General features: G+C 37.5%; 1 protein-coding gene across 4 annotated transcripts in view; it reads left to right on the forward strand.

Annotated features, from left to right (window-relative positions):
* Positions 1 to 15551, forward strand: part of LOC105558567 (protein bicaudal C homolog 1-B) — a 41515-nt gene that overhangs the window by 5476 nt on the left and 20488 nt on the right. For 2 of the 4 annotated variants that reach the window (XM_012006315.1, XM_012006316.1), the window contains exon 3: positions 11163 to 11232. In XM_012006315.1, coding sequence (XP_011861705.1) covers positions 11163 to 11232 — 70 coding nt within the window. Of the gene's footprint in view, positions 1 to 8553; positions 9425 to 11162; positions 11233 to 15551 lie in introns of those variants that run through there. The other 2 variants (XM_012006318.1, XM_012006319.1) reach the window with 2 other exon arrangements.

Consider the following 15551-nt stretch of genomic DNA (forward strand, 5'->3'; position numbering starts at 1 on the left):
ATACAGTACATGTAGTATGTGTGTTGCTCACTATTATTTTTTATTAGACTTACAAACTTAGTTTCAGTGATGCCATATTGTTCTTTCATTTGGCCGGAATAGCAAGCTGCTTTCGATCTGTACACGTGAGCCATTTAATTTGTATATTACACAAATGTTTCCGCGAACTGACAGTTTTTAGGTTAGAAAGGTGTAAAAGTGCAGAATCACTCCAGCATCCCCTTAACTACAAAAAACCGGCCCCAAAATGGGTTGCTGACTGTCTGTTTTTTCCCAGAGTATCAAAGTTAATGGAGCTACCAAGTCGCTTTGATTTCAATTTTCCATCAAAACACCGAGTCGGCCGTTGGAAAGGGACAGTTGTTTCATAGCGTTTTTGTCGAAGAAACTGTAGCGAACGATTTCTCGAGCGCATCAACGACGACGACGACGGCGACGACGGCGACGCACGAAAAATCTGGATTACGGCGCGACGCGGAGAAATCCGAACGCGAGCGCGTAAAGAAACTCGTTCTCTCCCTCGTTTTCCTCCTCGTCATGATAACGTAACTCGAAAATTACAATCGTAGAGCGAAATGAGCCCGCAGCAGGAAGCTTACGACTCGGACGTAACACTGTATACTTTCTCCGTCCTCCCTTCCTGTCCCGTTTGCTCGACCGCCGGCTCGACAGAGAAACCCGATCGGCGAATCACGACTGTTGGGATCGCGGTTCTCGCAGCGATGAGAGAATAATTGAGGAAGCGCGTAAATCGAGTAACAATCGCGAATCGGGCAAGCCGGAGGCCCGAACATGTGCCTTATTAAATTCGGCTCCAATCAAATCTGAGGGAAGACAATTCAATCTTAAAATGAAATCGTGAGATTTGCGACGACGCGTTTTGATGGCAATTATAATTATCGGGCATAACTTTGACGATTGTGCGGGACTAAGGACCTGTGTCCACGATGCTAAAACTTGGTCCTAAAGCTTTTATGGAACAGCTGCAAGTTGATTGGCTACACATTTCTTGAAACTAGAACTTGGACCAAGTTTTAGCGTGGACACAGGCCTTTAGCGATGTCAATACCACATTTCGAGCTTTACAATTCTCCAAAGACCATAATTTTTTATCTCTTTTTTGCAACGTACACATCTGACTCTTCCAACGATTCCGCAGAGTATCTTTCTTTTTTAATTAATCCCTCAAGAAAAACGTAATTAATAAGGAAGTTAATCGGTGGAAAGGGGGAATCTTGTCTATCAGGGAAATCGAACAGATGAATGAGAGACGAGTGTATGTGTGTGTGAAAGAAAAAGATAAATTAAAATGTCGCAAAAAGGCCGCGCCGATAAGCGGAGCGTGTACGGCCCGCGGGGCCTCGCAAGCGCCGTTCACCGAGCAAGTTCGAAGGCAACGTTCGTGCTTATCCTTATCGCGTTTGCACGAACATTGCGTAAGCGAGGAGGGGAGGCCCTGGAAATACACCGGCCGATTATTTATAGAGCGGCTTTAACGGCACCGCATTCTCCCTCCCCGTTTTTAAGCAATTCCACGACGCGATACACACCCGGCGTTATCGCCGATGTATGTGAACAATTTTGCCGAACTCGCCGTATAACATGACATACTTCAAGTGTGATGAACACATCGGTGTCTCTCTCTCTCTCTCTCTCTCTCTCTCTCTCTCTCTCTCTCTCTCTCTCTCTCTCTCTCTCTCTTTCATTTTCTCCCGATGACGATATCGCCACGTTAATTATAGCGCTACGGCGTAATCCTTGACCGCTGTTGGCTCTGCAATGCCGATAACAACGAGTGAGCTATCGCGCGCTACTAGTCGGCGCTTCATTAATTAATGTCCTGCGTATTGCCGTCTCGGTAAGGCATATTGATTTTGCAGATAGCTCGGCGCTCCTAAATTAGCGTGAATAGTGCAGCTGCCGAGATGGGATTTCGTCACGATCGATACTATCATTTTTAATTCTAATTTCTTATTTCGTATATGGGGTTTGAAAAAATTAATCGATGCTTTCTTAGCTTATCAAATTAAATTGCAATAATCCATGTTTTTTTTCATTATTATATGTGAGCAGGAGAAAGAGAGAGAGAGAGAGAGAGAGAGAGAGAGAGAGAGGGGGGGGGGTATATTTTAATGGGTTTTAATTAATACAATCTCGATTTGTATTTCTCAGATCGCATTTAAATGGGCCGCATTAATTTGCTGTAACCGCTTGGAAATTTTGCTGATCGTTTTACTCGAGTCCCAATTAGAAAATGAAACTTGCCTTGCGGACGGATCTGTTTTAATTTTCACGATCACGTTTCTTCTTCGTGGTTATCTTTTAATCTACCCAAAGAAATGCAATATCTCGTGTTACGTAAATATTATTCTGCCTCTGGTACGAGACGCAGCTCTGTCACGTTTTAGAAATGTCACGTTTTAATTTCTTCTGCAGCAACTGCACCTTCGACGTCGTACGCTTATAATTGGAAATGCCTTCATATTATCTCTTCGTTGTCAAGAATAAGCGGTTATAAGAGTCGCTAATTGTTTTTTTTCGACATTTGCTGAAATAATCTGTTGCAATTTCGATGCTTGAAAGTCCAAAAATGATAATAGAGCCGCACCTTTAGCTACGTGTTTATTACAATCTGACGTTTATCGCGTAGAACTGTTATATGGGGATTTTTTCATGACATGCATTTTCTGAAAATTTAAGATCGATTTTTTTTCTTTCTCTCTTTTAATCATAACACCGAAATCAATACCGTTTTAATAGCTTTGTGCTCGGTTCCAAAACGCGCGTGATTTTTCGCGATTCTCAAGGATACTTGAACGTTATCTTTCGCGTCAGTAATATTTGTTAAACTCGACCAGCAAAGAGCTTGTTTTCCTATACTTGAGTGTCTTTTCACTCGCGATTTGCATGCACGTTGAATCGATGAGAACTAAACGCTTGATTATTCAATATATAGCAATCTTTTATTAACATAACTCCATATTGATCACCTATGGCAAGCAATTCTTGTTGAATTATCGCCTTTGATCGATATTTGTCTTTTAGAACGAAGCTGCAGCAAGATATGAAATACATTATAAATTATATTGTAAAATGTTGTAGTTTAGAAATGAAAGCAATCACGAGGAAAAAATAGGAAAGATTCCCGATTCGTGATTTAGTCATTTGCTTTCTGACGTTTAAATTTTACCGTTAGGTCGTGCTGTCTTATAAAGTCTCGTTGTAACGTAAACACACAAACACATATGTATACAACAGATTCAGGCCAGGAAAGATATTTAAATAAATTGATAGATATAAACTCCTTTTTAGAAACTGTTATCAGTATAGACGACGCGTGTATGTACATAAAAATGATCACTTCTATACATCCTTCGTCAAGTTCGCGGAATATTGATGATACAGAGGCTCACAATTTGTTTATCACTTTCATCTAACTTGTTTCCTCGGGTCAACGAAGCGAGTATCCTCTGTCTTCGTGTCTTGTCGAAGTTTAATCTACGTTCGTACACATCGATGAACATATATTGCATGCTCTTTGCTCGAACAGACCGCGAAATGCATCCGCTACTGATTCGTCGAGCTAGATTTGCAATTCGCTCAAGTTATGTACGTAATCTACCGCGACATACGCGACCGAAGTGATTCGAAACGACGATAACGCGTGTAGCGATAACGGGTAACACATATGACCAGAGAGCGCGTCCAGGATTTTAAGCCGGAAATTAATTTTAACCGCAATCGGCTCGAGAATCGAGGCTTTGATTACTCACTACTTGTATTACTATCAATTACTTCAAGACGTGTATTTTGCTTTTCATTTGTAATTATATAATTCAGAGATATAAAATGGGGCCTTCGGACACGTGTTAAAAATGTTTCACAGTTTTTCATCCTTATTTGTATATTTAAATGCGCTATCACGTTTTATAATAAGGCGCTTTATTGCGCAAGTAAACATGTGTACGTATTTTAATCTCTGAAACTTTTTAAAGAGTAATCGAGTCGGTGAAAGTTTGCGCGGTGGAGCTTCTTATATACGCGAGTTTTTGAATTGCGATATATGATAAGTCAGCATTTTGCGCAATAACATACCGTACGTATCGCCGATAGATTAAGTCTTTATCAATTAAGTAATATCAGTGACTTCTCTTCAAATTGTTTGTTGCAGATGTAAATCAAGTGGTTCTTAAGTATTGTTGTACTTAACTCTCATCGATTAATATATAGTCGAAGATGTTGCGGGATCGATTTGAAAATGAAATCCCGCGAACTTCCACTTTCATTTCTCGCAACTTTTCTCGCACATTTGCAAAACGCAATAAATTAGATAAAAATCGTCGTCACGCGCCGTTAAAAATATGACAAGTGTGTCACGATATTTTGAATGTCCGCGATTTTCTTTGTCAGCTCGTTGCGCAATCGATACATGCGATTAAAAGTATTTTCATATCGACTCGGCCCTCACACATATTTATCTGGCTCCTATAATCAGCGACTCGTGCATGTTCAAGATAAAGACCCACATGTCTTCGCGATAACTTCGATGCACGGTTTTTTCAATCTCGCCAATTTTATTGAAAGAAACACACGCCCGTACAATTTCACTATTCGTTATTGTATTTTATGAATTAAATATTCGAATAATACAGACGGTGTAGAAATAACAGCAACGAGCAATACCCGTGTATTTTTAAACAAAACTATTGTTTCAATACAAATTTTTGCTGGTATTTGAGATTAAGTATTTTGCAACGAATTTACAGGTATAAATGAAATAAAAGTTGGAATAACACACGAAAAGATTAGAAAAATCAAATATCTTATAATTTCGTTAAATTTCTATAATTGTAGGATTATTGGGCATTATTATATTCCTTTTCGCGAATTTTATATCAAACTGTAAGGTTGGTTTTTAAAATTCGATGTCTAATGTCTGAAATATTCAGCTTAAGATTCGATTTTCAACATATTTAATTTTGAGAGTACGACACAATCGTAGAAATAGTCGTATTTTTAGAATATATTAAAATTTGACAATTGGCAATATTTATCGGAAATAGAATCTGGAATGCACGAGTATTGTAGTCCTTAGGTTTTGTATCATAATAGTTCGACCTTTTACAGCCTTTTCCACGATATTCTCTACCTACCTGACTAGAAGGGAAAATTCTTCACATTGTGTTTAATAAAAAGCGTTTTGCTGTTTTCTAGACTATTCTCTTCTATTATATTTTTCTGTTATGTGAAGATCTTATGCAGGAATTTTGTAAAAGTTGAAGAAAATGTTTTTACTATTTCGAAACGAAATAGTTGCTATATATTTAATAGAAATACCTACGTTTTCAGATTTCGCTTAAACTATAATCAATTAGTAAAATAAGTTTCTTCGGTAAAATAGAACAATCTTGCAGAGTAAATTTGCGTATAAAAATACGCATGGTTTACTCCAAGAATTCCATTTGTTGTTGAAGGAAAATACATTGTTGCAGAAATACAATTGCTTTTTCACGATATGATGATGATGTTAATATTAAAATATAATTTGTGACGAAGTAAACAAAGAGAATTATAGAGAAAGAAAAAGTTCGTTACATTTTAAAATACAGTTTTTAAAATATATATTTGTCAAAGAGAAACATTTTGTAAAAAAAAAGAAGAAAGCTTTACATTCCGAAAATCATTGCTCACCGCTTTTATGAGTTTCAACAAGCAAAAGTGTATGTTATCTTCTAAGTTTCTCTGATTTATGGGAGTAGGATTTTTAAGAATTTACTGTGCAGAAATTTACAAAATTGTAAATGGTAAACATTCAATATTGAGTAGCAAGATATCTTTCGGTATGTACAACTTGTCACTGTTATCGCTGCATCGGAATTGTAATTGCTATAGTCTCTGTTATCGCTGCATTATAATTGTAAGTTACTATCAGATACCGCAGCAAAAGAACTTCTATGTTACATGTAAATACGATTACATAAAAGCGCGGAGTCAATATTTGTGCTTACATACAATGTCTATAGGTTAAATTTCGGATTTAGCCAATAGGCAAGTAACAACTTGTTAGTGTCGGTTATCAGATTTCCTGCACTTGCAATATTTATTTCAACGGGTCTTGGAAAAATTGTTTTCTAAAAATCGCGTAGATACTAATCTGCAATTTTTTAGCCGAACCTACAAGTTTGAGAAGTCCGATAAAATTTCTCGAATTATTGTCAGCAATGCTAACGAAAGAAGTACATAGAAAAATAATGGGAAGATTAGAAATGCCTTCCAGACCGGAACTTTCTCGTCCAATTATGTCAGAAACATTAACTCTAGGGCCTGTTATATGTGTACAGTACGTAGCCAACAATCCAATGTTTCTTCAAAAAGAAATTCTCCCATTGGATCATCGGAATCCTCGTTGTCCGTCGTGTTGTAATACAAGCTTAAAGGAATGTCCTTTTAGGGCGGACAATATAATCCTCACCTTTGTGCCCTTAAGGTCACTTCCGGTGTGAAACATCATACACCTTCATTTCAGTATCGGCGTCCGACTCAAGTTCGTTCGACGTTTTTCGTACTACAAGTATAATCTTTTTTCATAGAACAGGCCAATATGCGGGCCTGTTAATCGCGAATATTTGTTCTGATAGAGTATTATCTACAGTGTGTGTTTGTACAATATTATCTTCGTGTATCTTATACTTTGATTGAAGAGGACTCGAGGAAGAGCGGAAACGATATCTATAACATTATATATATATATCTATACCTAGTGTGTTAGTATTTAGATATTTCTTAAAAGAGCACAAGATGGTTGTTCTCACAAACACGACGTTTCCAAATTTGGTAAGTTTTACATTTAAATTTTAATCCGACACAACTGGCTACAGGAAATTTTCCTTTATTTAAAACACGACGTTTCGGCCATGGGTTTTGGTCCTTTTCAAGTTGTAATACACTTGAAAAGGGCCAAAACCCATGGCCGAAACGTCGTGTTTTAAATAAAGGAAAATTTCCTGTAGCCAGTTGTGTCGGATTATTCAACCTTACTGTTAAATTTTTATATTTAAATCTTAATAATTTAAGGTGAGTAAAAAGTACACAGAGCACTTTGGACATATCATGTTATTATTATTATACGAAAGACTAAAGGTTGTCGTTTATCATTAAGCAAATGCATGACGAGTGTCTTAACGGAATAAGATTATCATATGATTCACTGTGCTATTTTGAAATATCAGAATATCAGAATTCGGTGGTCGAGAAATGTGTTTAGGATGCGCTTATTGTGAATTTGTGTATGGCAAATAAAAAACTTGCAATATTTACATATAACAAGAATAAAGACTTATTGTCGCCAGTACATAATTAACAGTGTAGGAAAATTGATAACCGATACAACTGGCAATTTAAATTAGAGAAAATTTATTGCAAAAGGACATCATCTCAGCCAGGGTTTCAACCTGGACTTTCCTACACTCTAGGCGTCTCACAAATTCCACCACATACTTTAACGTAGGCAAGTCCATTTGATCGGACTTCTCAAACTTGTAGGTTCCACAGCTAAAAAATTGCAGATTAGAATCTACGCAATTTTTAGAAAACAATTTTTCCGAGACCCGTTGAAATAAATATTGCAAGTGTAGGAAAATTGATAACCGACACAGCCAGATTCAAACCCTGGCGGAGCAGATATTTTTTCGCAATAAATTTCCTCTAATTAAAATTGCCAGTTGTGCACCGAGAGACCAATTTTGTCAAATGCAACGAAATAATTTGATTGAATCATTTTGTTGACTGAACATGTAATTTGGTTGTATAAAACGAAAAATATGTTGCCGAAAGAAGTTAAATGTTACAACAACTAAATATTTTGTTTCCATGAGTTGTTTATTTGAACAAAATTTTATGGTTGAGATAAATTCGTCCATCCCAAAGTACGACATTCCGCCACTAGATGGCCGTCAAACTCGTACGTGAGATCACAATAGCCCGGCATATATATTAAATCCGAAGAAATCGTTTTCTTTGTGAACGAAAGAAGTACATAGAAACAATGGGAAGATTAGAAAGATCTACCAGACCGGAACTTTCTTTAATTGTTTCGCAATTAGTGTCGACAAAGGTTTCAATGGAATAAGACAATCGTATGATTCATTATGTTATTTTAAAATACCAAGGCATTGTGTAGTCGAGACATATGTTTAGAATGTGTTTGTTATATGTGAACTTGTGTAGGGCAAATAAAAAAATTACACACTTATGTCGAGGGGAAAATCGTTTCTCGAAAAGTGCATAGGTCTTGGCAATTGTCGAGTTGAAATTCATCGAAGCTACAAGTTTGTTTAAGAAGTTATGTTCCAAATAAAACTCAATTTGCTCTAAGCACTCGCGGCAAAAGCAACTCCAACAATGAGAAAATTAGAAATGCCTGTCAGACCGGAACTTTCTTTAATCGTCTTAGTTTTAATTTGGCTTTGTAAGGCAATGGAAGCTCGCGAGGTTCTCAGGTGAGGAAGTGAGGAAAGGGGGTTCGCGGAGACAGGGTCGCGATGACGAGAGGCCAACATGGTGCGCAGTGAAGTGAAGTCGGGACTGGTGGCGGGAGTTGGAAAAGTAGTGGGAGGCGATTCGACCGGACCGACCCGTTATATTATCTCGCGTTAGTCAGTTAGTCAGTTTCCATTCGCGCCAGTGATTCTACGGTGATCCTGTGATTCTACGACGACGTGAAAAAGTCCTGGCTCGAAACTCCACGTGTTTAGCGGGTGGATCCCGTACCGGGATTTTGAATAAGTTTGCGGGGGGGAAGATTTGTATCGAGAGACTAAGATTGTGGTATTTTCAAAGTGATTCACGTGGATCGAGTCGTGCAGCGAAGTGAAATAGAGTGACATAGGAAGCCGCCTAAGCCGTGCGAACTGGAAATCACGATCGATCGATCGATATTCTTCGACGCAAAGTAGTTAAAAGGTAGTTCGCGTTGTCCAGGATCGACGGATCTTCGACGAGATCGATTGATTGTGAGGTCGATAAACTCGCGGAGACAATTACCTATGTCGCGAGGTGGAATCTCGAGCAGTTAGTTAGCGGCCGCGCGATCTTCCGGGGTGTTTTATCGCAATCGGCGGTGGCAGTGAAAGTAAACCCGGCGTCTCGATCAGCGCTTCAGTGCCTACGAATCCCAGCCGGGTGACCTGTTATCGTTATCGTGAAAGTAATCCGTTCACCTCCCATTCTCGAGGTCGCTCTGTGCCGTATAGAGCTTTTAACAAGTGACAACTGTGAAACGCTCTTTTGGGGATTCGTTCTTTAATTACCGTTTTTGTCCTCCGTTTCTTTTCTTTTCACTGCGAAGATCGAAGACACTTTTGCAGCTGGACGTCAATAATTGGGGGACACACATTCAACGAAAATGACTGTGGTAATGATGAATGTTAGTTCCGAATTTTTTGACATTGTGCTCGTTCAAGGCTTAAGCCTCATTCCTTTGAAAACTGTAGGCAACATTTTTTTCTCGGGTTGGAAATAAAAAAACAGCCGTATTTAACGCTAAACGTAATTCAAATACCAATTATGGTCTACAGAGTTAATAATATGTTAAACTCTAGTTAATAATACTGGAGTCTAATTATTAGAATTTAACAGTTTTACTGAAGTTGAAGAACAGACGCTGTAATTATTCCGAGTTCTACGGCTTGGTCTAATTCATAGTGTAAGGTAGTCGAGTTTCTCTTCGAAGCTAGAAACTACGTGCAGAAGTTCGCGTCCAAAAATACTTGTCTTTTGCCTAAATTTAGAAATTACATGTATATACGTTTAATAATTCAAAGAGGTGAGGATCCAAGCTAAAGATAGAAATTCTATTTAAAAAATGTATAGAAAAATATTCGCGAAATTTTCGATAACTTTAGCACATTATTTTTAACAAAAGTGGAATCATCTATTATTTGTTGCGAACTTTTTCAAGTTTACTATTGAGTATAATGATAATTAAGTTTCGTGCAGGATCTGCAATAAAGGTGGCTTCAGCATTAAGACAAGAGAATTATTCCATTATATTCCGTAATCTTAATTATCAAAAAGTTCTTAATTAATATTTAGGTCCCCATACATTTTTACTGCGGTATTTCATTAATAAGAGAATGGATTAATTAATTGAAAACTGTACTAATCATTTTTTTAATTTGGCAATCCACGTTCCATTTATAATTGTTTACAATTGTTGTCTGTAATTGTTTTATTATGACAAACGCACCGCTAACAATAGAGATTTTAATCCAAACTTAGGCCTTGTACATGCATGTACAAAAACACTAATACTCGAAAGTTATATGGAAATATGGCAGCTAGAAATAATTGATAAAAATCTCGAAGTGATAAGGACTGTCCCAGAAAATAACAGTCAATGTATAACTTTGATAAGGAGAAGCTATACGTGTCGAAGAGATTAAATATTCGTGAAAGTCACGTGGAAAATGAGATAATCTGAAAAAGATAAGAAGCCTCAAGCAACGAATCCTTGACGTTTTTAATCGTTGGACACAAAATGTAGAATTTAAGAAAATATTAAAGATATCACATTGCGTGCTCATTTATAATTAATACAAATTTATATATTTTGACTGATAACACGTTAAATTTACAAACAGACACCGAAAACTTAAATGTAATATACGACTGTGTAATCGAAACTGCATAGTTCGCAATATCACCTTGTATTGTTCCTCACACATGACTAACAAATTAGTTCGAACCCAGCAACCACAGTGCTTACACGTATGCATACATTTTATACAATAACTCGACTCTGTCTTATTCGACGACGATGACTGACTTAGGTGCGTTGCTTAACTTTAGCCGTTTTACTTATTAACTTGCATTATTTCATAATTAGGTTGTTGTTGATTTGCAGTATCGCTCGAAAAGGACCCAAAAGAATAGGGTCGAAACGTTGTGTAATAAACTAATAAAATAACTAGCCAGTTGGGTTGACTATAAGTTTCCCGTCTCAAAAATTTGTATCTAAAAGTTTATATAGAAATTGCTAATCGTCGAAGGACACGGAACAAACACGGCGGGATGGAAAATATTTCGAAAACTTTCTGGGATACTTTGTGTGTTTGCATTACTAAATATCGCGGGAGAATGATAGGAATTTTGTATTGTTACAGGTTATGGAGAGAACAAATACCATCGTTACGTGGCCATCAAGACTGAAGATCGGAGCAAAGTCGAAGAAAGGTAAGGACTCGATGCATTGAAATCATCTGAATGCAATCTGTTATCCGAATTGCTTACTTTAGAAAAGGTTCTATCGTAATGTGTCAATAATAGATAGCACTAGAAGTTTATATTGTTATATTGTGCGTACACATTCTAAGGCACTAAAGGGATTAGGAATTTCGTAGGAGTGTCTAAAACTTCAAGTATGGTAATGCCAACAATCAAATTGAAATCCTTTCTTGCTACGTATACGTATTTGCGCAAGAAAGGTATTATTTGAGCTATTAGTATGATTACAACAACGGCCTGGCATGATGCTTAACAGAATGCATTTAGCTTCATTAACATTAGCGAATGTTTATCTGTGTTCTCTGACAAATGAGGATTCGAGAGCAACGCTCTTTCTAAATTAAACTGATTAATTTGCAACTTCATTTGATACAATAGCATCGTCATCGTCGTGTGACGTCGACAAAATCCATTAAAAATGTTACGTGTGCAAACGCATGCGCGAAATACGTTTAGACGATGATATCCTGTTTTTCATTGAATCCCGAGGTAACGCGAACAGAAATTTCAAGCGAGTTGTATTTTTTAATTAAAAATAATTACATTTGTAACATTATTAATATCGTGCGGAGAAAAGCGGTAATATCTCTCCGAGAAGCAACGTGTTTTCCCTTATCGAGATTCGAAATCTGTTTACAAATATATGTATATTACGAATATAAATATGTATTACGAATTCAAAGGCAACTGAGATTTTCTTCGCGTGACAAACTGAGGATAGCTTGAAGTGAATGCGCAAACGGAAGTTATCGATAGCTCGAAGGCGACGCGGAATTCAGATTCGGTGTGTCGTGTGTCCTTGGAAGATTATACTCGTAGGAGACGCAAAAATCATCTTTCACGATCCTCCGCACGTTCCTCGCATTCGGACTCGTGCGTAATCGTGCGAATACGCGTTGCTCGCGGATTGCGTCAACCGAGTGGTCGGTCGGTCGTGCCTCTTCGTCAGCTGACGCGCGCGTCTTGTACACATCGCTATTTAAAATGTCATTACTGACGCAAGTAAAATCGTACACGAAAGAAAAATAATCCGCATACCTCGCCGAAATTTTGAAATCAATCGGACGTTGAAACTTACAGGGAGATTTTCTATTTAATTGGAATTATAGATTTAGTGTTTTGAAATTTAAATAAAAGCTCCAATTCATGATTTTTGTTATGAGATTTTATAATAACGAGGTGAACACAATTAATAAAATGCACAATGAAACGAAGAACAGTGAGTCTTTACATTTTATGAAATGTCAATTTTCGATCATGAAACATAATTTGATAATTCGCGCATTTTTGATGAGTCGCTAAAAATGATCGTGATTCAAGAGATATAAATAATAAAACATTCAAAAAGATTGCATAAATAATAAAAATTTTGAAAAATTGCACGTATGCGTAAAAAAATTCGTATAAAAATGACCGCGTAAAAAGTCGAGGATTCTAGACAGATCTTCCAAGATTGATTACTCATCTACGCATGTTTCACGTCGATTGCGGGATTATTTCGTCACCTGTTTCTCGATAAAGAAGTTACGACGCGGGGATCGATCCCGTTCCCGTTCGTTCGCTTGATGCGACGTCGTCGCCTCGTACGATCGGACCTTGTGGAAATTTTTCGGTGATTCATCCCTCCCTCGTGACCTAAACAGCTGTTGCATCTGTCTCTTCTCTCTCTCTTTCTCCCTGTCACTTTTTTTTCCTTTATTTTACGAATCTGATCACGCGTGGTGGCCTATGTAATCTGGTATAAATAAACTCCAGGTATCTTGCTCGGACGCTAGATTAGCCTAAGACTGTATGTGTTATCTCACAAACACAAACACACGGAGGAAACACACGCGCGCGATGCAAGTGCATGATACGGATTATTGTGAGCCATTCACGAGTTTCGTTCAAATCATTACAGTAATTTCTCGTGTGCAATCGCGGAAACGTCGACGACCACCAAACGATAACGCAAGAGTCTAAATTCCATAGAAATTCACTTGCGAAATATTTACGGATCCATTTGATTCATTTCTTCTTTTGAGCTACACGGAACGTGCTGTAAAATGATTGCTATTATAATATATGTGAGGACTCCAGTTGACTTGAAGCGAAGTATTTTATTCAAATTTTGTTCGGCATAAAACTAATTGATTAGATTCCTTGACGCGTATTTATTCTTCGAATAAATTAGACACAAAATAATGGTGTTTTGAATCATCATTTATACGCGCGTCACGGACGTGTAAAATAAGAAAGTTTCCTCTTTAATTATTCTGCTCCTTTGCTAAGTTAGCACGTAAATTTTGTTAAGATAAAACTTCAATTAACGACTTTAACATCGAAAGATAATCCAATCAAATTATTTACGAATAGTTTCACAAATTGGTCGAAAAATCTTTAATTGAACAAAAATGTTGCAAATGCTCTACGAACTTGTGTCCGTTTGAATTTGCAGTTTATAAGAAAATTGAATGGCAATGAGTTCTCTCGCATATGTAATACTTCCATTAAACGATTTTAATATCGAAAGATAATCCAATCAATTTATTTCCGAATAGTTTCACAAATTGGTCGAAAAATCTTTAATTGAAAAAAAAATGTTGCAAATGCTCTGCGAACTTGTGTCCGTTTGAATTTGCAGTTTATAAGAAAATTGAATGGCAATGAGTGTCCTCGCAGATGTAATACTTGATATGGAATTTACATTCGATGCAGCGAATGGGTCAAATTGACTCACATCATGCGCTCTTCAGGGTTAATAGATATTATCGAGTTATCTCCCCCGTGTCGTGATAGGATATCACCTTGCGATTTGACCCGCTCTCGAAGCCGTTGTTATGAATTTTGCGCAGCGAGATCAACGGGATTCTAGTCCAGACTAACCAGCCGGATAATTGTCTGTGATCGAATTAAGCGTCAATCAGTATCATGTAGCCGCTCTAATTCTTCGCCGCGTGAAGATGCCGATGTGCCGCGAGTCACGTAAGCCACGCTACTCGTCGAGTGATAAGACTACACGTAGCTTTTTCTCTCACGAGGATGTCTGTGACCACACGAGCAAGAACAACTGTTACACAATGTCTATGTCTGGATTCAGTCGTGTCTTCTATAAATGCAAACGAGCCAATGCGTGCGGTGTATAATCGGTAAAATTAAAAAAAAAATTCTTTCACGATGAAATCAACAGAAGAAGGGGCTGCAGATAAAAATTACAAATTTAAATGAATACATTTTGCAAAAAAAAAGTTACGAATAAAATAGGCGAGGAGATAATAACGCGATTGTTCCGAAATTGGAGCTGTAGTTGTTTCTCAATAAATTGCCCGCTTTCTGTTTGCCCGTCGCATCACAGTTATACTTGTTAGTCAACAGATATTGGACGGTGCGTGTTTGCAAAGTAAACAAGAAAATTCGAAAAGCAGATATCGCGTGACTTCGCAGTACTGCCGCTTCATCAAATTATCTAACTAGTTTTATTTCCGACCGAGATCGAGGACAGTTTTATAGGATTATCGTAAGATCGATCGGGGAAGTTTTATTTAAATTCATTACAACTTTATTAGAGCGCAAGTTCTTGCGAACAGGACGGACGAACGGGAAAATATAAAATGATAGTAGTGCGAATTCTAAAATTATCCTTTTTTTTTTAACAACGTCAGTGTTTGCTTGACCATACCTGGCGCTTTTAATAATACAGAAAATTTAATGCGAAAAATATTACCTCAGCCAGGGTTTGAACCTGAACCACCCTACACTCTAGGCGGGCGTCTCACCAATTCGACCACCGAGGCACATGATAATATTTGTCGCAATAACAATATAAAGATGTTGTCTACGCGTCTATTTCGACCTTTTTACGATCGTTTACGGCCGACAACCCTTATCGGCGCGCAGTTTAAGAAAGTCGAAATGGACAACTTTATACTGTTATTGCGATAAATGTTATCATATGCCTCGGTGGTCGAATTGGTGAGACGCCCGCCTAGAGTGTAGGGAGGTCCAGGTTTAAACCCTGGCTTAGGTAATATTTTTCGCAATAAATTTTCTGTATTATTAAAAACGCCAGGTATGGTCAAGAAAACACTGACGTTGTTAAGGGGATGCTGGAGTGATTCTGCACTTTTGCACCTTTCTAACCTAAAAACTGTCAGTTCGCGGAAACATTGGTGTAATATACAAATTAAATGGCTTACGTGTACAGATCGAAAGCAGCTCGCTATTCCGGCCAAATGAAAGAACAATATGGCATCACTGAAACTAAGTTTGTAAGTCTAATAAGAAATAAT

This window comes from Vollenhovia emeryi, unplaced genomic scaffold (genome assembly GCF_000949405.1).
Source record: "Vollenhovia emeryi isolate VEMERY1.0 unplaced genomic scaffold, V.emery_V1.0 DF939332.1, whole genome shotgun sequence".
Lineage (NCBI taxonomy): Eukaryota > Metazoa > Arthropoda > Insecta > Hymenoptera > Formicidae > Vollenhovia > Vollenhovia emeryi.